A 24,403-nucleotide genomic window follows, 5' to 3' on the forward strand; every position below is an offset into this window, starting at 1 on the left:
TCACACTGCTGTCACTCCCTTCACAGAAGCACTAACTACAGAGATTTACACGTGAGCTCAACTGCAGGTGTTTTCAAGGAAAACAAGTGAGAAACTGATGGGGAGGGACCCACTAGCCTAACTTGTGGTTAGAGAGCCGGAGGCAGACTGCAGGTAGCAGGCCAGGTGTGGGTGACCCTACTGCTGATGGGACAGGCAGGCACCTGAGGCAAGGCGGCTATCTCCATGCAAAGAGAGGAGAAAGACAGGTTTTTCATACAGGTTTTCTTTTATTTGCATGTTCACCTGCAAAGAGAACCAGCCACTTCTGGCTGGCCGAGGCATGTCCGGGGCAGGTATCTGCTCTCCAGAACCAGGCACTGGCCGGTGCAGGGGACAGCAGGTGGAAGAGACGCTGAGCTGGACAAAGCCCTGGCCATGTCCCGGGCAGCAGGAGTGAAAGGAGTCAGCAGGGCACTGCAGAGTCCATACAGTGAACGTGGTGGTCGAGGAAACCCAAACAGAAAACTTGAAAGCAGTGCCAGAACCCCACTGTGGACACCAGGGCTTTAAAGGCACAAGGCTGTGTCGGGGTGGAAGAGCCCAGGGGTGCCCACGTCCACAGCACGCACAGGTGAGGTCCAGGGGCCCTGCTGCTTTCTGTACAGGACGGCCTTGGTTCCAGGGCAGGGCACAGTGACACTGCAAAGGAACCACCAGTCAATGCTGTATCCTGCCACGTGCCAGGGGGCCACAACAGGAGCCACTGATGACCCAGCCCATGAGCAGGGGCAGAACTACTGCAATGTTGGGGCTGGAAAAAAGATCTGCTTCAGTTCACAAAGGATGTGGGGTGCTTCCCATGGAAGGACTCCTGCAGAGGCCCAGGACAGAAATGAGCCCACCCCACTCTTCCCTCCCCACTGCTATGCGGGGAGACCTGGGGACCCTGACCACAGCCTGGTCCACATGCTCCCGTGAGCCTGATGACTTGGTCAGAGGCAGCAAGGAGCCCTTCATTCCCCAAGAGGATCTCACCACAGCGCTTGCTCATTCCTGGTTTCCAAGAGGAATGACCTCCTCGGTGACAAAGAACTCTATGGTCTCCTCCTCCCAGTCATCCACGTTGCTGTCCAGTTCATCAGTGTCCACCCCTAAGGACAAAGGCTAGGCTAGTCCTGGGCACTGCACTCACCTGGCCCAGCCTAGCCTGAGGGTAGAGACACCCCTTGTCTCTGAACAATTCCAGAACCTTCCACTTACCTCCTCGCAGTTCCAGACGCTCATTTTTCTGTTCCATGTAGAGTTCTTGGGCCCTTTTCCGGTATTTCCGGAAATCCTCCATCATGGTTCGCCTTCTCTCCACCAGTTCCTATATGTAAAGTTGGGAGTGAGTTACAGAACCAACACAGACCCCACCTACATTCAGGTTATGTCTGCTTAACCAAGAAGAAATATCCTGCCATCAGTAGCCTATACCTAGCTAGACAACCTCTCAAAGACTTCATTTAAGAGGACTCTATGAACCAGGCAGGGTGGCTCATACATGTGAATCTTGCTCTGCAGGAGGCAGAGACTGGGAGAATCATTGTTGAGGTCAGACTGGACAAAATTTCACTAGAACTCATCTCAACTCATAAAAACCAAGTGTGCACAGGGCGCTGGTAGCTCACATCTATAATCAATCCCAACTACTCAGGAGGCTGAGATCTGAGGATCACAATTCAAAGCCAGCCCACCCAGGCAGGAAAGTACATGAGACTCTTATCTCCAGAAAGCAGGAAGTGGTGCTGTAGCTCAAAGTGTAGAGTGTTAGCCTTGAGCTGAAGAGCTCAGGGACAGCGCCTAGGCCCAGAGTTCAATCCCTATGATGGACAAAAACAAAAAACCAAGTGTGGTGGGTGTGCATCTATCCGACTAGCTATGAGGAAAACAAATAGGATAAGCATAAACCTAAGCACGCGATGACATTTAAAAATAAAACCAAAAGGGGTGGTGGTTTAAGTAGCAAAGTGATCCTCCCACCTCTAGAAGAAAGGCTAATCACCAACATGGGGAGCCATGGTGCACAGCGGCCTTGCTCCAGGCCTGCCCAGTACAGGGCACCTTCCCGTCAGGGCCAGGGTGGACAGAGACTAACCTTTGAAGCTTTGGACTGGCTCAGGCGATCCTTCTGCTCAAAGATCTTTGAGTATTTCTTCAGATCCTTCTTAATTTGCTGAAACAAAGACCCAACTCAGCACTGCACAGCATGCAAGCAGCTTCAGCTGCAGGTGAGGTGATTTCCTTGGTGAGGACCCCTCAGCCTGGCACTTGCACCTTCCCTGGGCCTCACTCTGCCCTAACTGCCAGTTACGCCACCCCCTGCCTGCCCCCTACCCCACTGCTCTCAACAACAACACCCCTCCCCAGCTCTGCAAATCCCCACAAGGACATTTCCCATCCAGCATCACGTGTGGACCTCCCCACACCACCTGCAGGGTGGTGGAAGCCACCTCCATCCTTTAGGACCAGTCTTTCCATTTGATCCCCCAGCTCCCTCAACGGGGTGCTCTGCTTTCCTCCCACATGCCTGTGCATGGCCAGGCTGCCAACCTTTATCTGCTCCTGGCTGAGGAGCGATGGGGGCCGTGGTCTCCAGAGCAGCTGGCAAAAGCGGTCCTTATTATTCTTCTGCAGTAGGCGCCCTTGGAATGTCCACAGCCAATAAGCGTTGTCCACCTATAAAAGGGCAGCAGGCACCTTGAGTGGGCAAGTGCCTTCAATGCTTACAGCCAACCCACTTGCCAACCATGTTCTGGATGTAGTCTCTGCCCTCACTGTGCTTAATTCACAGCATGGCAGGTAGCAAAGAGGAGACACAATCAACTATAGACTTTGTGGTTAGGACTCACATGCGTGCCTGTCTAGCCACTGTCTGGAACAAGAACCTTGTGCTAGAAACTGAACCACCTGTCATTACACATGGTGCAGTCAGCCAACCTCATCTCACACTGCAGGACATTCCCGATGAAGGAGAGCCTGATTCCCATACTGCATAGTTGCCTTTGCACTCTGAGGACCAAGGGCCCCACAACAGCGGACAGGCCTTGCCGGGGCAGTACTCGGCTTGGCATGGACAAGGGTGTGGCCAGAGCACCCTTATCTGATCATAGAAATTGCTACCCCAGGCACGGTTCCCTATGTTTGGAAAGTTCCCTTTATTAAGAGTTAACCCCACTGCATAGAACCCCTGACCACCTCACATGTGCAGACTGAATCAATAGCTCAGCGAAAATAGTCATCAGGAAGCAGAAGTGTGGATCATGCAGTAGACAGCCAGCTGTGAGCTGAAAAGCTCAGTGACAGGGTGAGGCTCTGAGTTTTGATTTTAGGTTCAAGACCAGGACTTGAACTTGGTATTTGATGCTTTTGTTCACTGGCTGGTGTTCAACCAACTAAGCCATGCCTCCAACACAAGGCTCTGAATTTAGTATTAGTATTGGGGGGGGATTCATAAAATATAAAGATATCCTAGGGAGATGAAATCCCCATTGGGTGCAGGAGTCCACAGAGGGCAGGAGGCACTGTATGGGAGGTGGCTCTGTGCTTTCGCAGCCCTTTGGACACAAGTTGACAGGCTCCAGGTCATGGACCTCTGAGAGGTTACAGCAGACAGCTCCCTCCCAGCAAGGTGTAAGAAGGCCCCACCCACCAAAGGTGCTACTCCTGAGCACGGCTTGCCTTCTGCCACCCTTGAATCTTCCACCCACTTTCACACACAGCACCCTTAACTCTGGCCAGACAGTATAATGAGATCATAAATCAAAGCCAGGATGGGTGCCAGAGAACCAGAGGATCACCCTTTCAGGCCAGACTAGGTGGAGAAGTCGAGACCCATCTCCACAGAGGGACGCTGGACGAGGTGGCCTGCCCCTGCAATCCCAGCAGAATGGGAAGCCTATAGTAGTCAGATGGCAGCTTGGGTGCATGCCTAGGCAGGAAGAGAGACCCATCACCAAGGAACTGGTGAAGACCAGCTGGGGGCATGGATTAACAGTAGAATATCTAGCATGCAGAAAGACAAGATAAAAAAGCCCCAGGAGAAAAATAAAGGAGTCAAAGTCAGAGAAGGTCAGGTTCAAGTCTCCTGAGAACCCAGGACAGTAGGTCTGGGCCATTGAGTCCCTACCTTATGGCTCCACCAGGACACAGAGGTGACCACATAGCGCCCAGTCGGATCCCACTCCACATCGGAGGCCATGTAGTGCTCGGCGATATTCATGACAGTGCAGTCAGAGGTGTCCACAAACGCCAAGGCCCCATTCATGCTGTGGACATAGCACAGGGCCATGTCATACACTGGCCCTGAGAGGCACGGGGTGGGGGTGGGGGGGCTGCAGGGAGCTGGGGGCCAGCTCACCCCATATTTTGGGTTTTTTGTTTTTAATCTGTCATGGAGCTTGAACTCTGGGCCTGGGCACTGTCCCTAAGCTATTCAGCTCAAAACTAGCACTCTACCTACTTGAGCCCCAGCACTATTTCCCATTTTCTGAGTGGTTTATTAGAGATAAGTCTCATGGACTTTTCTACCTGGGCTGGCTTTGAACTGCGACCCTCAGATCTCAGCTTCCTGAGCATATAGGTGTAAACCACCAGTGCCTGGGTTTTTAATTTTCCACCAGTCCTGGAACCTGAACTCCAGGGCTACTGTCCCTGAGCTTCTTTTGCTCAAGGTTAGCACTCTACCACTTGAGCAACAGTGCCACTTCTGGCCTTTTCTGTTTATGTGGTACTGAGGAATTGAACCCAGGGCTTAAGGCATGCTAGGCAAGCAGTCTACCAATAAGCTACATTCCCATCCTCACCCCACATTTTTTTTGGGGGGGGGGCCAGTCCTGGGCCTTGGACTCAGGGCCTGAGCACTGTCCCTGGCTTCCTTTTTGCTCAAGGCTAGCACTCTGCCACTTGAGTCACAGCGCCACTTCTGGCCGTTTTCTGTATATGTGGTGCTGGGGAATTGAACCCAGGGCCTCATGTATACGAGGCAAGCTCTCTTGCCACTAAGCCATATCCCCAGCCCCCTCACCCCATGTTTAACAGGCAAATAATCCGAGCAACCACCTCAAAACAGTGTGCCACTATGGTGCATGGGCATACTGTAGTGCTACGGCTTCTTTAGTGCCGCCCAAGGCTAAGGGCGTCTCCAAAACCACAGCAACCATCTGCGATATAGCAGGGGGGAAGTGACAGGGACCTTCTCCCCATGCTTAGCCAGGATGGTGGGGAGCAAGGGAAGCACAGTCTTGGCTGTCAACCGGGGCTCTGTGCTGCACAAGGACCTGGGATTTCACATGAGGGAAGCTGGGGGTGGGGGGAGGAGGGAGGACTGTCCTTATTTACCCAGAGGGCACAGTGGTGAGGGTAGGCAGCTGGCTCTAGCCTACCCCAACACACAGAGACCCCATGACCCACCTTCTCAGCCCAGCGAGCACAACAAACTGCCCCTGGGGACTCCAGAAGATGGTGTTGGCTTGCTGCTTGTCAAACATCTCTGAAAGAAAAGCCAAGCTAGTGAGGACCATGTACCCACAGTTCTATGGCCAAGATACAGTGCCAGGCTCGCCCACAAGACTGGCACACACACATACACAGGCACAAATCACACCAGACCCACCCCTGATGCGAGAAAACTATCTCACGAGTTGGGATACATACCTCAAAGAAGAAGAAAAGGAAAAACAAACCCACTGGGATACTTTGAAGGAAGTACATACTGTCTTTTTAATCTCACAAGACAGTTGACAAAAAAGAATTCCTGACATGAAGTACTCATTAGGGCATTGTCTCTCTTAGGGAGAGATGTAACCCCAACAAGACCAAGGGCAACCCCTTTGTGTGCTCATAAAACTTCCTAAGTCAGAAACCGGGGGCTCATGCCAATAATCCTAGCTATCAGGAGGCTGAGATCTACCTCCAAGTAACCAGCAAAAAGCCACAAATGGAGGTATTGGCACAAATGGAGGTATTGGCTCAAATGGCAGAGTGCCAGCTTTGAGAGAAAAAGCCAAATGAAAGCACAAGGCCCTAACTGGAATCCCCAGTACAAATTCATAAAACCAGCTTGGGGAGGTGACTGCTAAGGGCCAGTCCTGTCTAGACTTCCAGGCTGTCAGAGCCAACAGCTTGCAGGCATTTAGTCAACTGTTGCCTTTCTCCCTGGCTGACTGCAGGAGACTGCACTTTAGTGGCCAGCCAAGTAGTGGCATGAACCCACTCTACCACTTGTACACTACCACAAGTACAGTACCACAAGTACTCTACCACTTGAGCCAGCCATATAATCAAGAAGTTGTTTTCTGATCAACAGTAATGGCCTATTCTACTTATATCCAAGACAGTTATTAATACAATCAATATAATAGTAAGAAACTGTATTACAGAAACTGCTAAGCTCTGAAGACGGCTTACCCAACTGTCTTGGGGAAAGCCACTCTTTCCTAGGGTTCCTAGGTCCCAAATGGGTCACAGTTGTGGTGTGTGTACAGGGTGGGCGTGGACAGCCTGTCTTGTTGGATGAACCAGGAGCACACAAAGTGCCCTCAAGAGCCCAGAATAACTTTGCAGATTAAAGGAATGGCTGTGAAGCCATCATCGTGGGTAAATCAAGTGTGCAGAGAGCCCTGTGCATGCTGACCTGGGAAGGCACAGTAGGTATCCCATGCTGGGAGTGAAACCCCGTCCAATGGAGCAACACTGGGAGGTAGGGGATACACTCACCATCGAGCCACCTCTGCCTCCCCCCTTTCCACCCAGACAATAGCCTCAGCTCAAGAGGAAGATGGCTCCCCTCTGAACAGCAAGAGCCAGGAGAGGTATGTGTGGATGTGAAGCACTCCCTCCCCCAGGCCGCCCAGCCTCACTATCTCTGTGTATCACTGGAGCCCACGGTAGACTTCTTCATACTAATTCAGGGTCCCTAGGCCAGCCACTCTCTCACTGATGGGCAACGAGCTACATCCCATTGTCTACATTGCAAGGGCCGAGATGGGTCAGGCTGCTTACTGATAAGTTCAATCTTCCCGTTGCTCTTCACGTGGTAGAAGGAGACCGAGATCCGAGGAGCCTCTCCATGCAGCACGGCAAACTTACTGCCGTTGGGTTCCCAGGCAAAGGCTATGATGGTTTCTGCAAGAGAAGAGCCAGCCCCTAGGTAATCATAGCAGGGACATTTTCATCAGTGATGGTGTTTGTTACTCAACTGAGCTCCAAATTCACTGAAGGGACCATAGAAAAGACAACAGTGAAGTTACACATCACCAGATTCCTCCAGTTTGAGCTGCACAGGATGCTGAGTGTGAAACTACCCCTAGCTGGGCCCCTAAGGCCTTCTTTTTTTTTTATTGCCAGTCCTGGGCCTTGGACTCAGGGCCTGAGCACTGTCCCTGGCTTTGTTTTGCTCAAGGCTAGCACTCTGCCACTTGAGCCACAGCGCCACTTCTGGCCGTTTTCTATATATGTGGTGCTGGGGAATTGAACTCAGGGCTTCATGAATACAAAGCAAGCACTCTTGCCACTAGGCCATACTCCCAGCCCACCCCCTAAGGCCTTCTTGGGAGTCACCAGTGCCCAGCTTATCCTTGTTTTTTTGTTGGTCATGGGGCTTGAACTCAGGGCCTAGGTACTATCCTTGAGCTTTTCTGTTCAAGGCTAACATTCTACTGCTTTGAGCCACAGCTCCACTTCTGGTTTTCTGATGGTTAGTTGGAGATAAGAATCTCACAGATTTTCCTGCCAGGGCTGGCTTCAAATTGTGATCCTCAGATCTCAGCCTCTATAGTAGCTAGGATCACCACCAACGTCCAGCCCTTCCTTGTCTTCTTGATGGCTGCAACTATGGTTGCAGTGTGGTTTTGCTTTGCACTGCCTTTATGGATAAGGATGTTGATCACATTTCCCTGTCTTTATTAATCATCTATATTTGTTTTCTTCTTGAGAACTGCCTGCTCAGTTCACTCGCCCATTTGCTGATAAAGTTGTTCACTCCCTTGCTTTAACTTTTTGAGTTCTTTGTATAACTTTGACAGCTACCAAAGCTTTTCTCCCAATTTGTGGGTTGTCCCTTGGTTCTGGTGATTAATTTCACTGTGCAAAAAAACTCTTGGACGTTACCATATGTCAATTGTCACTAATCCTCTGGGTGCCTAGACACTTACTTCATTTGTTTCTATACCTATAAATTGTTATTAAAAGGTTCTTTGAGCTGGGTGCTGGTGGCTCACGCCTGTAATCCTAGCTACTCAGGAGGCTGAGATTTGAGGATCATGGTTCTCAAAGCCAGTCCAGGCAAGAAAGTCTGTTTGACTCTTATCTTCAATGAACTACCCAAATAGCTGGAAGTAGAGTTCTAAGCTCAAGTAGTAGAGCTCTAGCCTTGAGCAAAAACTCAGGGAAACCACTCGGGCCCTGAGTACAAATCTCATGGGAACAAAAACCAAAAACAGATAGCAACAAAAAAACTATTTGAGGTTAGTTAGGCTCTGGTGGCTCAAACCTGTAATCCTACCTACTCAGGAGGCTGAAGATTTTTTTTGTTTTGTTTTGTTTTGTTTTTTTGGCCAGTCCTGGGCCTTGGACTCAGGGCCTGAGCACTGTCCCTGGCTTCTTCCCGCTCAAGGCTAGCACTCTGCCTCTTGAGCCACAGCGCCACTTCTGGCCGTTTTCTGTATATGTGGTGCTGGGGAATCGAACCTAGGGCCTCGTGTATCCGAGGCAGGCACTCTTTCCACTAGGCTATATCCCCAGTCCCGAGGCTGAAGATTTTGAGCTGCGGTTTAAAGCCAGCCTCTGCTTAAGTAAGTCTGTGAGACTCTTATCTCTCTAATTAACTACCAAGAAAGCTGAAAGTAGAGCTGTGGTTCTAGTGGGAGGGAACTAGCCTTGAGTGAAAAAGGCCAGGAACAAGTACCTAGGCCCTGAGTTCAAGCTTCAGGACCAGCACCAAAAACATAAACAAAAAAACAAAACCAAGCACCAAGGACCACTCCCCTACAACTGACCAAAACCAACGTACCTTTCATTTCAACCACATCCACAGGTACCTGCTTCTCTCTCATTCGGAAGATTTCAAAATTTGTAACAACACCCTGTTAACAAAGAAAGAGGTCAGGGGAGAGTGACATTCTGGAAATTTTAAAGCATGAGGAAAAGACCTGAAGGACATTAGGACGACATAAAAGCTTGCATTCACAGCAGTGAGCCACATGTCTGGAACTGTTGAGGAAGCACTCCTGGCTGCTGGTAAGTCACTTGGCACCGGCCTATCACAGAACTGTCCCTCACTGGCTACTTCTACACCAAGGGTGCTGCTCCACAGACCCACACTTGCACGCTGGAGACCGGGACTGGGGCCGGGGGGACAGGGAGCCCTTGTGTCAGAAAGCACTACACCACATACCATAACAGATGTGAGTAAATGCCCACCAACACACATACAATGCAGCCATGTAATGGAACACTACCCAGCCACAAACAGGAGGGAATGCTATCATGCTACAATGTGGAGAATGACGAAAATGGGGGGAGTAAAAACCTGCATGAGCCAGACTATGCTCCACTGTGTGACATATCTAGAACAAGGTGTGCAGCCTGGTGGCTGGGCAGTGAGGGCTCCAGGGCATGTGGAGGAGTAGAACGTGTTTCCTTCCACATGGAGCATCTTTCCAGGGTGGCGAAATGCTCTGGAATTAGCATTGGAAGCCCCAGGTCAACCCTAAGATCAGTGAGTTGACCCACCACTCTAAAGGTTAAGGTTTTTTTTTTTTTTTTTGGCCAGTCCTGGGCCTTGGACTGAGGGCCTGAGCACTGTCCCTGGCTTCTTTTTACTCAAGGCTAGCACTCTGCCACTTGAGCCACAGCGCCACTTCTGGCCGTTTTCTATATATGTGGTGCTGGGGAATTGAACCCCGGACTTCATGTATACGAGGCAAGCACTCTTGCCACTAGGCCATATTCTCAGCCTAAGGGTTAAGTTTTTTGGGACATGAATTATGTACCAAGGGGAAAAAAATGGGGGGGGAGGCATGGTGATGCACAAATCTAATCCCATCACTTGGGAGGCAGAGGTAGGAGGATTGTGAGTATGAGACCAGCATGGGCTAGAAACACCCGCTCTAACATCCTAACACCCTAGTCTCAAAACCCCAAAAGAGGAGCAGGGAATATGGCTTAGTGGTAGAATGCTTGCATAGCATGTATTAAGCCCTGGGTTTGAGTCCATAGTACCACGTAAAAAGAAAATGCTGGAAATGGTGCTGTGGCTCAAAGCACTAGCTTTGAGCAAAGAACCTCAGGGACAATGCTTAGACCGAGTTCAAGCCTCAGGACTGGCAAAAAAAAGAGAGAGAGAAAATAAAGCAAAAACGATGCATTTAAAAATAAGAATTAAATGACTCTATTTGGCTTTGTTTTTTGGCCAGTCCTGGGGGCTTGGGACTAAGGGCCTGAGCGCTGTCCCTGGCTTCTTTTTGCTCAAGGCTAATACTCTACCTCTTGAACCACAGTGCTGCTTCTGGCCTTTTCAGTTTACGTGGTGCTGAGGAATCAAACCTAGGGCTTCATGCATGCTAGGCAAGCTCTCTACCACTAAGCCACAAGAATACTACTGTCTAAAAAGAAAATAATACATCCCTTCTAACAGGTGACAGGAAAGGGGCTGGGTGTAGACACTACCATGCTTAAGGATTAAGATGGAGGAGAAGCCTCTATCTCAGTCTCTGGTTCAACAGTGAGCCCAGATTCAGGCCTTCTTGGGGAGGCCACCTCCACCCCTCAACTACAGTGTCACCTGTATACGCAATGTCAGGTGGGGCCAGACCTACTTACACATCCACCACCTCCTGCAATGGGCCAGTCAAGCCAATGTGCCCTGAAGAAGGCAATGCATGCCACCAGCATCTACTTGCCTGGGTGCCTTTGGGAGTCCTATCGACTTTGACACACAAGTAATCTCCATTCTTCTGCCAGTGCAGCTTGCAGTCTACCACGTTGAACAGATTCCGTACTCGGATCTCCTGTCTGCTGGGAAGCTGCATCAGGGTCACCCTGGCTGGAATATCTTTGTCTTCAGGGACCCAGAAGGCGATTATATTACCACCAGGAGACCAAGAGAAGTCTCTGTGGGATAAAGAACATGTACTATTACCAAGACTACCAGGACTACATAACTGGAGAACAGAAGAGGACAGAGGAGCTCCATATGGGTGAAAGCTTAGTCCTGGCACACCGATGCCCTACCACCTCCCCACCCCCCCACAGTTAGTGCAGAGCCAAGCACTGCTGCATACACCAGGGTGCTCGTCCTGACTGTAAGGAAATGAACAATGACATTGCTCATCCTCCCCACTGTTATGCAGCACCCCAGCACACACTCTCACTGCCATGTCTTGAAGACAAGTGACATGCACAGTAAGGCTGAGGCTGTCTAGCTCCACAATGTCTAAAGGTCAGCTATGGTTTAGTCCCAAGACAAAGGTGTAAGAAGACAGAAAAATCAGAGTAATCCCTGATGTGAAGCTGCTCCACATGATAGGTACTATAACAGGCAATCTGTGAATTGACCTAAGTAAGAAACATCTTTATCTGTGTTGTACATTTGTGTGGGTGGATTGAACTTGAGGTTTTGTGCTCACCAGGCAGGTAACTCTACCACTTGAGCCAGGCTTGCTTTGGCACACACATCACTATACCTAGCCTTTTCTGTTAAGCCTTTTGTGTTTCAAAGTGGCCTGGAACTACAATTTTATCTCTTGAATAGCTAAGAGCCACCAGCACCAGGCCTTGTTTTGCTTTGTATGTTTGACTTTGTTTTCTTTGAGGCAGTCTCACCATGTTGCCTAAACAGTCCTCAAATCATGGGCTCCAATAAATATTCCTTTCTCCTCAGTCTTTGGGAAAGCAGAGACAGAAGAGCACGCCACTACAGGTGGCTTTCTAGCTTGCATTTGCTGAGTCAGTGTCCCAGTTTTATTTTTAATTACAAATCCAAACTGTGCCCAAGAATGTAAAATACAAAAGCTGCCACATCAGTGTCCTTGGACGCTGGCAGATCACCATCCCAGGCCTACCCAGCTCCCAGAATCTTCAGATAAACAGAAACCAGGGCACCAAGGCTGAGCCAATAGTCCCTGGCATCTTGTAGGTCATCAGAGCAGCAGAAGACTCATTACCCACATGCCTGCAGTTGAAGACAGGCATGTGCTAGGTAAGACTCTGGTCTTCAGGACTGGCTTCTGTTCTCAGGAAAAGGGAACAGTGCCTTGTGAGAGCCTCACAAAATCCCCATTCTAACTCCCAGAATGACAGCATGTGTTAGGGACCTTGAGAACAGGTTGTATGCTTGTAAGGCCCCAAAGAGCTGAGGATAAAGGCCCATTTGGAAGGAAGCCCGTCAGATGCCTTGTCTCCACAGAGAGAGGAACAAATCTGGTGTGAAGCTGACCAGTCTGGGATATTATTCCAGGCACAGCACATGCATGCCAACTTGACAGAAACACTGACTTACTTTATTCCAGAGATCTTCAAACTCTTCTTGTCCAAAAGGCCCATAGACTGTCCAAAAACACAAGAGTCATAGTTGGGTAAAGCCAGGCACTGTCTCAGTTATAGACCCAACATTTTCAAAGAACCAGCAGCACTAAGATTCTGCAATGAGTTTGCCTGGGGAGTATAGATACACTGAGGGTGCCAATGCTGGTGAATAGCAAAACACACACACTTCCAATGCCATTGCATGAGCCTCATTCCTGCAGCAGCACAAGAGAAGCCAGGGCAGGCGGGGCTCAGAGGCTCCATCCCCATGTGAAAGGCTGCAAGAGCTGTCCTGCTGCCTTCTTGAGCAGAATTAAGGAAGACCCTCATGCAAAAGCAATGCCGACTGCACACAATCACCAGGCCATTCACCCACAGATGGCTCATGTCACTCACCGGTGTTTCATAGATGCTAAGGGTATCTAGTGTCATCCTTGCAAAGAATTTACCATCATGGCTCCATCTGAGAAGACAAGGCAAGATGTGCCAGGCTGCACCAACAAGGGAAAAGGCTATACACAGAGACCACTGTCTGAATAGGTCTACTCACTTGAAAATAGGCCAGTGGGCTGAGCTCTCACAGTGGAAACCTCTCTTCTTGTGTCCAGTAAGGATGTCCCAGATGATGATGGCCTGAGGGTCATCCTGAGTATCCATCAAGGGGCTAAAAGTCACCAGGTATCTGTAAGAGAGGGAAACACTCAATATAGCTCTGTGTGTGTGTGTGTGTGTGTGTGTGTGTGTGTGTCTAAGGGTCTTGCCATGTAGCCCAGGTTAGCATGGAACAAGATACTCCTGTATCTGCCCCAAGCACGCATCACCACATTGGCTAATAGCTTATAGCACCCTCCTGAAAAAGGGTCACCTCTCCATGTGCACATGGTGAATGCGAAGCTAAATCACAGACCACTATAGGTCACAGGCATGATGCCCTGCCATAACAAGCAGCTGAGACTCTTGGAGTCGGCCCTTTCCCCACACAACACTCCCCCAAAGCAGGAAGCAGATGACTGGGAGCACGGCTCAAGTATAATGCTTGCTTAACAAGTGCTAGGCCCTGAGTTCAAATCTCAGTATCAAATGGGAGGGCAGGAGGTGAGAGGGGACTGAAATAGCAAATCTAGGGGAAACTCTGTGGCCTCTGTGCAAAGGTCACAGAATGGTTCTTCCACCAAGTGACATCCCAAACAATTCTGCTTAAGTGGGCAGACCTAGAAGGAGGAGCTTCACTTGGAGTAATTAAGACTAACAAGGTAAATAGAACAGATGGCCACATATGGCACTATGGCGAGTATCCTTCCAGGGGGACTCCTGCGTCTAGGGACTTCCCCAGCAATCATGAACGCTGCTGTCTGCACACACCACGCCTGTGCCTTGTTTTCACAAGGTGCACACATCGTGGTCAGCCTACCCCTGGGAAGGCAGAAGGAAGGAAGCAGGACAGAAAAGTGGGGAGCAGCCCTGCAGTTGCCCTGCCATGTCTGTTGCTAGCACTTTAGCTGATCAGCCAGATGAAACCAGACACCAGGAAGCAAGTCTTAATGAAAACATAAGACTTTGCCCCTGCAATTCACACAACCAAAGCATCCATGCACCCACTCATTCAACACCTTCTGCACCAGGGATCCAGTTCAAGTACACAGAAAGACATGTGAACAGATAAGGTTTTGAGGACCAACGTGACAAAACAGGTGAGAAACTACCCTACTGTGGTTTATGAGATGAGCCCTACCAAAACAAAGCCACATTAAAGACACTGTCAAATCACCTACAGCAATGTTCATGACAATGTTTTTATGAGTGGCAGAGTACTTGCCTGTCATATTATTTTATTCAAGGTCTTGGGTTTGATGCTTGGCATCACAAACAATAACAGTTACTCCAGAAATAGGAATGAACTTAGTTTAGACTTGGATTCTAATCCCAAACTATCTCATTATACATGGCCAAATATTATGAAATCTTAAGAAAACCCCAATCCAAATCCACTTCTGGTCCTGAACTGATAAAGGACACTGACCCTGTGTCCCTGGTCAGTTTTCTGTGTAACACTGCTAAGCTGTACTCGACGTAGAAGCACTAGACACAGAGAGCTCTCAGCAGGCCGCGGTCAGTGTGGGGTACCAAGTCTCCTGCTGCATAACCAGCAACAGCAACAACAGCCAGGGCTGAGAGGGAGCACTAGAGGCAGGAAGGACCTGAGGTGGGCCCTGGGCAACTGACACATAGAGCTCAGGGTCACTCTGTGGCCTCGTGGGGGCTCTTTCCAGGTTTCTTGTCCCCTGCTACCCATACACAAGTAAATAAAATCCTCCCACGAAAAAGGACTGCCATAAAAATGATTTAGCCCTTGGACTAGATCCTACCCTGACTGGCATATGTCACACTATAGCACCACACAATGACATTGGAATATGCTAGTACCTGAAATCAAGTGCTAAATCAACACTCAATTTACAAAATTAGTGACCACAGCATGGCTGTACAACTCAGCTTCCAGTTCCTTGGAATGCACACTTGGGGTGAAGATACCTGGTTCTTACTGGGTGCCAATGGCTCATACTTGTAATCTTAGCTACTCAGGAGGCTGACATCTGAGGATCCCAGTTTGAAAAGTCAGCCCAGAAAGTCCACAAGACCCCTATCTCCAATTAGCCACCAAAAAGCAGGAAGTAGAGCTATGGCAAGTGGTAGAGCATCAGCCTTGAATGAAAAAGCTAAGGGATAACATAATTCCCAAGCTGGAAGTTCAAGCCCCAGTACTGGCACACACAAAAAGTTATCCATATGAGTCCAGGTACGTGTCTTCTCCCTGCCCTCAGCTCACCTTTCACAAGGGGAGAAGTCAATCAGCTGGACCCCTTGGTGGCTGAATCTCTGGATCTGCTTGAAATTCTCTCCCCCCCAGAGAGCAATGCCTCTCTGGTGAAAGGTAGCCAGGTAGGTGCCCTTCGGGGACCAACGCACATATGTCTCCGTCCATCTCTGTGAAGAGGGGAAGGGGAATGTTAGTACACCAAGACCCAGCCTTCCCCGGTGGGTCTACGTGCACTTCTCAAGATAAAAACAGTTCAAAACTTAGTTGTTTTCAAAGAGGAACCTCAGAAGAAGCAAGCCACCTGCTCTCCTGAGTTTCTCATGGAAGTCAAGTGCCACTCATGAAAATCAGAAGGTAAGTTCTGCTGATACACACCGCTCTCTCTTCAATTGACACAGGATCCTTCACGTCATTCCAGAATATGGATGTACGGTCTCCACTCTCAAAAATCACACTGTACTGATCTCTGCATTCTGCCTCTTCCAACCAGTAACGCAGATTTCCCTAAAAAAGAAAAAAAGAAACGAGACATAACACCATTTCTTTTTCTTTTTTTTTGGTCAGTCATGGGGCTTGAACTCAGGGCCTGAGTGCTATCTCTAAGATTTTTGGCTCCAGGATAGTGTTCTACCACTCCAGCTACAGTGCCACTTCTGGTTTTCTGGTGGTTAATTGGAGATAAAGAGTCTCATGGACTTGTTCTGCCCAGGCTGGCTTTGAACTGTGATCCTCAGATCTCACCCTCCTGAGTAGCTAAGGTTACAGGTGTGAGCCACCAACACCTGGCTCTATTTCATTCTTTTAAACAAAGAACTCATTTGTAACTAACTGCACTTACAGATGACATCTTTAACTCTCATAGAAATCCTAACTTCAAGTTAAAACAGTCAGCATTCCTTTCAATTGTGGAGACATAGATTTTATACAACTTACCAGGTCTTTGAAAGGCTGTTTCTCTGGAATGTCCCATTCGTCACTGATGGTCATGTACCTGGAAGAGAACTGGCATTGATGAGCAATTCCCTGGATGTGGTGAGGCCCACAGCACTGTGCCCTCCCTGCTTACCCCCATGGCAGGAAAGGATATATGTTCGCTTGTTGGTTACTGGTAAGAGTTGTTGCTGGCAGGGAGCAGGGGGAAAGATGTAACACTGCTGGTCTAATGTGGCCAACACCGTATGAGAAATCCCCAGGCCAGTAGCACCCAGTGAAGGTCCACATGTCACCCACAAGTGTCTCATTTCACATTACCCGCATGGGTCCCAGGCAAGCCTGAACTCACTTGTCGAAGTCGGTGAATAGGTTGACCCGGAACGTGTGCTGCTTGTCTAGCTTGTAGCCATCGGCATTTTTTACAGCATCCACGGCATGGGCAGGGGCCACATATTCCAGAAAAATGTACCTGAGAGAAGTAGGGAGTTGATGTGCACATGTACACAGGTATACCTGTGTTCGTGTCCGCACTGTAGTCATACTGACTAACACTGGCCAAACACTGCCCCGAAACAGAATGAAATCACACCCAGAAGATCCATATCTCTCACATTATTATAACAAACTACAGAAACATTAATAGAAATGTCTGCTGTCTTAACCTATGCTATGGCCCATGACACATACATATGGAAAATCTTACCAAGCTGTACACTTTTTTTTTTTTGGCCAGTCCTGGGCCTTGGACTCAGGGCCTGAGCACTGTCCCTGGCTTCTTCCCGCTCAAGGCTAGCACTCTGCCACTTGAGCCATAGCGCCGCTTCTGGCCGTTTTCTGTATATGTGGTGCTGGGGAATCGAACCTAGGGCCTCATGTATCCGAGGCAGGCACTCTTGCCACTAGGCTATATCCCCAGCCCCAGTTGTACACTTTTTTTCCCTCCAGTACTGGGTTTGAACTCAGGGCCTTGCTAGGTAGATGCTCTACAGTGTAAGCTATTCCTGCAGCTCAAACTGCACTCTAAACTATGGAGTTTTATTGGCCACCAAGCAGCCAATGAAACCGTTAAAAAAAAAAAAATATTCTATTGGGGCTGGGAATATGGCCTAGTGGCAATAGTGCTTGCCTCATATACATGAAGCCCTGGGTTCTATTCCCCAGCACCACATATATAGAAAATGGCCAGAAGTGGCACTGTGGCTCAAGTGGTAGAGTGCTAGCCTTGAGCAAAATAAAAGAAGCCAGGGACAGTGCTCAGGCCCAGGACTGGTAAAAAAATTAAAAGTATATACTATTTTAGGTAGCATCAGGAAAGAAATTTTCACCAGCAAAAAGCCAAAAGTGGAGGCATGGCTAAGATGTGGCTATAGCACCAACCTTGAACAAAAATCCAAGCAAGAATTCAAGGCCCTGAATTTAATCAGCAATACCAGCACACACACAAAAAGAGAGAAAAATGTCCTTGAAATCCTGTCAGTCTCAGGATCAGCTGGTGTCTTTCCCCACAATACATGGTACCAACTGCATGAGAGATTTAAGGACCAACTCACAACTCCACAAACTAAGAGCCCTCCTATCTCCTCCCAGCCAAGTGCCAGGTAAATACCCCATGAGATCCTGCAAGCAGGTGTCCCCCGTGCTTTCACAGGCAGACATGACACCAAGGGATGCAAATGCTACTTATACAAGGGGGTGACTCACCCTTTTGTCTTTCCATCCTCTTCAGGGTAATAGTCATTTGTGATTTTCCCAAACTTGGAAAAGATCTTGTGGATGACATTTTTTAGTTTCTCGAGTCGGTCAGGACCCACCTGAGGAACGTTGTCAACCACAATCACAGAATCAATTCCGTCTGCTTCCTGGGGCCGGTCTTTCAGCACATCCCCGAGTAACTCTGTGGTGGCACAATGAAAGACACATGAATGCATTCACTCAAAACACTGGATCCACTTCCAAGAAGAAATAGCATCCTAGTTTGCTTCAGAAATTAACTTGAAAGATGACTCCAATGGTCACAATCCCAGACCAGAAGCATCCCAGAAGCATCAGCTTCTGGCAATAATGGAAAACTTAAAAAGAACAAAAAGGGGGCTGGGTATAGGGCCTAGTGGTAGAGTGCCTGCTTGGTATACATGAAGCCCTGGGTTGGATTCCTCACAATCACATATGTAGAAAAAGCCAGAAGTCGGAGCTGGGGATATGGCCTAGTGGCAAGAGTGCTTGCCCCGTATACATGAGGCCCTGGGTTCGATTCCCCAGCACCATATATACAGAAAATGGCCAGAAGTGGCGCTGTGGCTCAAGTGGCAGAGTGCTAGCCTTGAGCAAAAAGAAGCCAGGGACAGTGCTCAGGCCCTGAGGTCAAGTACCAGGACTGGCAAATAAAGGAAAGAAAGAACAAAAGTCTTTAATATGCTAATGCAAACAAGGAAAACTGGAGCATCATCTAATACCATATCTTCCAAAGATCTCTGGAAATCAAAACCTTTAAGGCAACATCTGGGGGAAAATCCCATCCTGGTATCAACTGCACAGGACTCTGAAGTAGGCTTTTTACAGATTTTAGCAAATAAGTAAATATTTACATGCCTCATACCTTCAAAGCACTTTTGTTTCAGTGAGTACAAATTACTAAAAGTACTCAGGGAGGAGGAAGAATAAAGACAATTAAAAGGGAAGCACAAAAAGACACTGGTTTCCTCCACCCTCCAGTTCCAGATCCACTCCCACTTTCTAGTGCAGGCGAACAGCTGGATTATCACCAGAGAAGGAAAAAGCAAATGGGCAAGGCTGGAGACCTTCTACCTCTGCAGGGGTCCCAGCACTGTGTGCCAGAGCTAGCTAGAGCATCTGACTGAGCTCAGGAGAACTCTTGACTTCCCTTACTGGGTCATTACAAAGGACTCAGAAGAGATAGCTGTGGGCTGGGAATATGGCCTAGTGGCAAGAGTGCTTGCCTCGTATACATGAGCCCTGGGTTCAACTCCTCAGCACCACATATACAGAAAATGGCCAGAAGTGGCACTGTGGCTCAAGTTGGCAGAGTGCTAGCCTTGTGCAAAAAGAAGGCAGGGACAGTGCTCAGGCCCTGAGTCCAAGGCCCAGGACTGGTGCAAACAAAAGAAAAAAAAAGAAGAGATAGCTGCGTAAGTAGAGGCCTGCTTTTGGGGGTGGGGGTGGGGGAGGAGTGCAGCACACCGATCCTGTCCTCCAGCCCCTCCCATCATCCTGGAGGTAACCTTACACTGAGGCTCTCTATCCCCCAGAGACTCTTCATTAGTGATGGGCCATTAGTGAAAAGACTCTATAGACTCAATCTTCCTCTTTTCCCCTCCCCAGAGGCTGAGGGTGGCATTGGAAATGCCAATCCTCTAATCAGGTAGTTGGTACTCAACAAGCTATCTAGAAACCTATCACTTTGAAGGTCCCCAGGTTACTAGGGGGGTGCCAGGAACCAGGAGCTAAGAGTAAGTACCAAGCCCTATTACATACTGCATCACTACTACCTGGTTGGCAGTCAAACGTAGGGCAGAAGAGTTACATTCAAAGTAAAGGACTAGAAATACTGAGTTCAGCAGCAGTAGCAGCAGCAGCGGCAACAGCAGCAACTAGTCTTTCCTAGTGGTATAGAAATAGCAAGGCACTTGCTAGTGATGCTGTGTGATTCAATGAGCACTTGACAAGGTTGTTGGGCGGAAATGCAGGAGTTTGTGAAAGCCTAAGAACAGTATGTGGGGGGGCTGGGGATATGGCCTAGTGGCAAGAGTGCCTGCCTCGTATACATGAGGCCCTGGGTTCGATTCCCCAGCACCACATATACAGAAAACGGCCAGAAGGGGCGCTGTGGCTCAAGTGGCAGAGTGCTACCCTTGAGCAAACAGGAAGCCAGGGACAGTGCTCAGGCCCTGAGTCCAAGCCCCAGGACTGGCCAAAAAAAAAAAAAAAAAGAACAGTATGTGGGGCAAGTAAGATAGTAGTTTGCTATTTTATTTCTACAATCATACCATAAAAAAATGTGACATGGCTGGGAATGTGGCTTAGTGGTAGAGTGTTTTGCCAACATGCATGAAACCCTGGGTTTGATTCCTCAGTACAACAAAAACAGAAAAAAAAAAAAGTCAGAAGTGGCTCTGTGGCTCAAGTAGTGGATCACTAGCCTTGAGCTTGAGCAAAGAGAAGTTCAGGGACAGAGCCCCAGACCCTGGGTTCAAGCCCAAGCCCCAGGACTGGCCAAAAAAAAAAAAAGTGACATGTTAGTTTATGTCTCGTGTGTGTATGTGTGTGTGTGTGTGTGTGTGTGTGTGTGTGTGTGTCTGTGTCTTGGGGGGTCTTTCCTTATGCATTTTTGCTCAAGGCAAGTGCTCTTCCATTTCCAGCTTCTTGGTGGCCAACTGGAGCTAGGAGTTTCCTTGGCCTTTCTTCCTGTGCTGGCTTCAGACCTGATCCTTAGATCTCAGCCTTCTGAATAGCTAGGATTACAAGTGTGAGTCACTAGAGCCTAGCTTTTATTTATTTATTTTTTTTGCCAGTCCTGGGGCACTTAGGGCCTAGGCACTGTCCCTGGCTTCTTTTTTCCCCCTCAAGGCTAGCACTCTACCACTTGAGCCACAGCACCACTTCTGGCTTTTTCTGTTTATGTGGTGCTGAGGAATCGAACCCAGGGTTTTATGCATGCTAGGCAAGCACTCTACTGCTAAACCACATTCTGAGCCCTATCCTTTGCTTTTAAAACACAAAAACTTCAGCACTCAGCTTCCTTAAAATCAACTAATTTCCATTAAAATGATCAGAGAGTAAGAAAAGTGGAAGAGTATACTGTCTAAAGAAAGGGGGTAACACACACATACACACACACAAATGGGTCTGGAAAAGTATACTAGAGCTCTAGGAATAGTTGTGACTCAGTAAGCACCATCCACTGCTGTTTTGAGATTTGTCTCAGGTTCCATGTTTGTAATCATAAAGCTCCAGCATGGATTTTTTTTTTAAAAAGCACGAGAAGTGCAACAAATCTCATCTTCTAAATATGCACATGATACAAACCCTACCCCCAGTTAACAAAGATAAATATTAGCTAGGCAATGGTGGCTCAAGTCAGTAATCCTAGCTACTCAGAAGGCTGAGGTCTGAGGATCATGGTTCAAAGCCAGTAAGAGCAGGGAAAGTCCATGAGACTCTTATCTTGAATTAACTACCAGAAAACCAGAAAGTGTCACTGTGGCTCAAAGTGGTAGAGCACTAGTCTTGAGTAAAAGAACTTAGGGACAGCACCCAGGCCCTGACTTCAAGCCACATGGCTTTAAAAAAAAAAAAAAAAAAGAGCCACACTTGGTGGCTCACACCTGTAATCTCAGCTACTCACAAAGATGAGGTAGGATTCCAAGTTCAAAGTCTGTCTGAACAACTTACTGAACCTCATCTCAAAATTATGTGTATGTTGTTTTTGTTTTCTTTTTATGTGAAGTTTCATGGAATGTTCTGTCCAGACTGGACTCAATCCACAATCCTCCAGGTCCCGGCCTCCTGAGAGTAACTAGGATTACAGGATTAAAAGGGTACAGGGGTAGCTCAGTGGTTAAGTGCTTTCCTAGAATAGTCAAGGTTCTTGGGCTCATTCCAAATACCAGGGCAAGGGAGAAAAAAAGTGCTTGTCACTTACATTAAATATGCTCAAATAGAAACCAGGAAAAAAGAAGAGAGGGAAGGGGGAGGTTTAAGAGTAACATCAGTGCCAGGCATCCTCATTACACAAACTGTAGTGAAATCCTTGGATCTCCTTTAGAACATGTTCACCATACAATTAAGTGGCCTGTTGAGCTGCATTTGAATTTACAAGGCTCACAATAAAAAGTTCAGCTTGCATACAAACTGTGGATTCCTTTCCATAAGCTCAAGGCATCTACGTAGTCTTTAACAACCTGCTCACACCTAGGGAAGGAATAAAAGATGTAACTACACAAAGTGAGACAGGACGTAGCTGTGTAGCCCAGACTGGCCTGGTGCTCTGGATTTCCTGCCCTACCACCCTGGCCTGCTGCAAGTACCACCACTCCCAGGAGACAAATAAAAAATATCTGGTGAGTCAGACATTGGTGTTAAAAAGCTTGACCCCATATTTGTCTAAACACACAACAAAGACAGCAGAATCATTAAAGAGAAGGATGACAGAGCAGGAGACAAGACAGACACCATCCTGCTGCTCCTAGATTCTGTCCATCTAGAAAAGAACAGAGACACTGTGACTTCCCCATCTTGGTGGCCCAAAGGAAGCTGGTCACCTGAGTTCCAGTTCCTAGGACCAGCCACCTCCGTGTCACTTCTGCCAACAATGCTCACATCAGGGTTGTGGGCTCAGAAGACCCATAAGCATTGCATACAGGGGGGTGTGACCTGTGCTCATGTTGATATCCTAAATGTAATACACCTCAATTCTATGACAAATCCCCAATAGCACCTATGAAAGGCTTACACAATGCTTAAAAAAAAATCTAAACTGTAAGTAACTAAATTCAAACGAGTCTCAAAACCCAAACTTGACTTTTAAGTGATATTTTAATTTTTCTCCCAACTTTAATATTACTTTAGTCGAGACATTAAAAAAAGGTTGTGCACTCAGCCTAGGGAGTTAAAAAAGCTAAAGCTCAGGAGTTCTATTAATATAAGTCATTTTCAGAGGCATGCTCCCAGACTGGAGGGAGAAAGTAATGCCTGTAAAACCACCAAAATATATTATTTTCAAAGTCTGGAAAAAGTAGCAAGGCTATGATTTTAAAAAGCAATCTTCAATACAAGTTATGATGGCCTGCCCTCGAGAGAGGGAGCAGACAGACACAGAGACAGGAAATAAAAAGGGAGGAAAGAGAAGCAAGATGAGAATTTGACCAGCTTGGCCAGATACTGTCCTATTAAGCATATCGCTGGAAAGACGTATCTGGCTCTAGAGGGGGAACACGGTCAATCAGCTCTTCACGACCTGTCCCTCTCGATTATCCCTGATTGTCCGGCCAGCGATGGGTCCTTGGGGTGGGACAGCAGAGTGTCCACCTCCACCCATAGCGTCCACGTCTACACACAGCTGCCTCACTCTAGGCAAACCGGCGCCCCAGCTCCACCACGCCCCATTCTTCCACCTTCACGATCCCCAAACGCCCGCTAGTGCTACAAGTTCCCCGAATGGCATCTCCCGGCCCCTCTCTTTGAAGGAAGAGAGTAGAGGACCCAGGCAGCAAACCCGAGCCCTGGCTGCCGGCCGAGGTGACTTCCGCGACACCCTCGCCGGATTGGTGCCTGGGCCGCGGATCCTTCCACCGAGCTCGGCCACACTCTCGCCCCTCACCTTCCTCGCTCACGTCGTCCACGAAGTCCTCGGGGTCGCTGAAGGAAGGCTCGTCTGCCTCGCCGTTCTCCACCACCCGCGGCTCGGCCTCGGCCGCGCCGGCCTCGGGACTGCTCGCCTCCTCAGCCAACGCATTGACTGGGCCATCGGCGGGCTGCTCATCGGCCTGCTCCCCAGGACCATCCGCCTGGGCCGAGGCAGGGGTCTCGGCCTTCTGGGCGGTCTCCTCGGGGGGCCGCAGCGGGGGCGCCCCGTCTGGGGCCGCCGCCGCCTCCTCCGCCCGCTCGGCCCTCACCTCGGGCTCCGACTCGGCCGCCGTCTCTTCGTCAGTGTCCGCGGTCCGCGCCACCCCGGGTGAGCCGGGCCCTGCCGACTCCTCCCCGGGAGGCGGCTCGGCTGTCGGCTGGTGCTGCCGCGTGGGCTCAGCCCGCTCCTCCGCCGCCTCGGGCGCCGCCACGTTCTCCGCGTCCTGCATGGGCCTCGCGCGGTCTCTCTCCCGGCACCACGGCCGCCACCGCCGTGCTTCCGACTCCCAGGATGCAACGCGCGCCGGCTAGCGCGAAGCCATGTGCAGGCGACTGGGGCAGGGCTGTACCAAGATGTGGCGAGGGGGGGAGACCCACGCCCCGATTCCTCAGAATGGCCCAGAAGAAATTCAGATGAGAGGAAAGGTGTCTAATGACAGTCGACAGCTCTGTATCTGTGATAAGAAGTACTGGATCCGATCATCAAAGTTTTATTACGGGCAGTTACTATCTCACTGGAAGCCA

General features: G+C 49.0%; 1 protein-coding gene and 1 long non-coding RNA gene across 2 annotated transcripts; one reads left to right on the forward strand and one right to left on the reverse strand.

Moving 5' to 3' along the window:
* Positions 1–258: 258 nt before the first annotated feature.
* Eif3b (eukaryotic translation initiation factor 3 subunit B) lies at positions 259–24,185 on the reverse strand. Its single transcript, XM_048330274.1, has 19 exons — positions 23,634–24,185; positions 17,999–18,191; positions 16,647–16,766; positions 16,298–16,355; positions 15,740–15,868; positions 15,374–15,531; positions 13,097–13,228; positions 12,943–13,009; positions 12,521–12,567; positions 10,923–11,133; positions 9,032–9,104; positions 7,024–7,146; positions 5,434–5,512; positions 4,151–4,289; positions 2,575–2,700; positions 2,120–2,197; positions 1,243–1,351; positions 1,018–1,133; positions 259–681 (listed from the first exon to the last, which is right to left on the reverse strand). The coding sequence occupies exons 1-18, from the start codon at positions 24,106–24,108 to the stop codon at positions 1,030–1,032; spliced, it is 2,421 nt and encodes an 806-aa protein (XP_048186231.1). The 5' UTR covers positions 24,109–24,185; the 3' UTR covers positions 259–681; positions 1,018–1,029.
* LOC125339275 lies at positions 9,379–10,019 on the forward strand. Its single transcript, XR_007208521.1, has 2 exons — positions 9,379–9,763; positions 9,990–10,019. It is a non-coding gene; the product is annotated as an uncharacterized LOC125339275 (long non-coding RNA).
* Positions 24,186–24,403: the final 218 nt, after the last annotated feature.

Source organism: Perognathus longimembris, chromosome 1, assembly GCF_023159225.1.
Source record: "Perognathus longimembris pacificus isolate PPM17 chromosome 1, ASM2315922v1, whole genome shotgun sequence".
In the NCBI taxonomy this organism is placed as follows: domain Eukaryota; kingdom Metazoa; phylum Chordata; class Mammalia; order Rodentia; family Heteromyidae; genus Perognathus; species Perognathus longimembris.

Bases quoted from the DNA above. Each gene is read 5' to 3' on its own strand.
- Eif3b (XM_048330274.1), bottom strand. From the start codon at position 24,108: ATGCAGGACGCGGAGAACGTGGCGGCGCCCGAGGCGGCGGAGGAGCGG. The intron at 16,356-16,646 runs GTGAGTTCAGGC...GTTCTCTTCCAG, and splicing joins CTATTCACCGACTTCGACAA to GTACATGACCATCAGTGACG. The intron at 5,513-7,023 runs GTAAGCAGCCTG...CTTTTCTTTCAG, and splicing joins CGGGAAGATTGAACTTATCA to AGATGTTTGACAAGCAGCAA.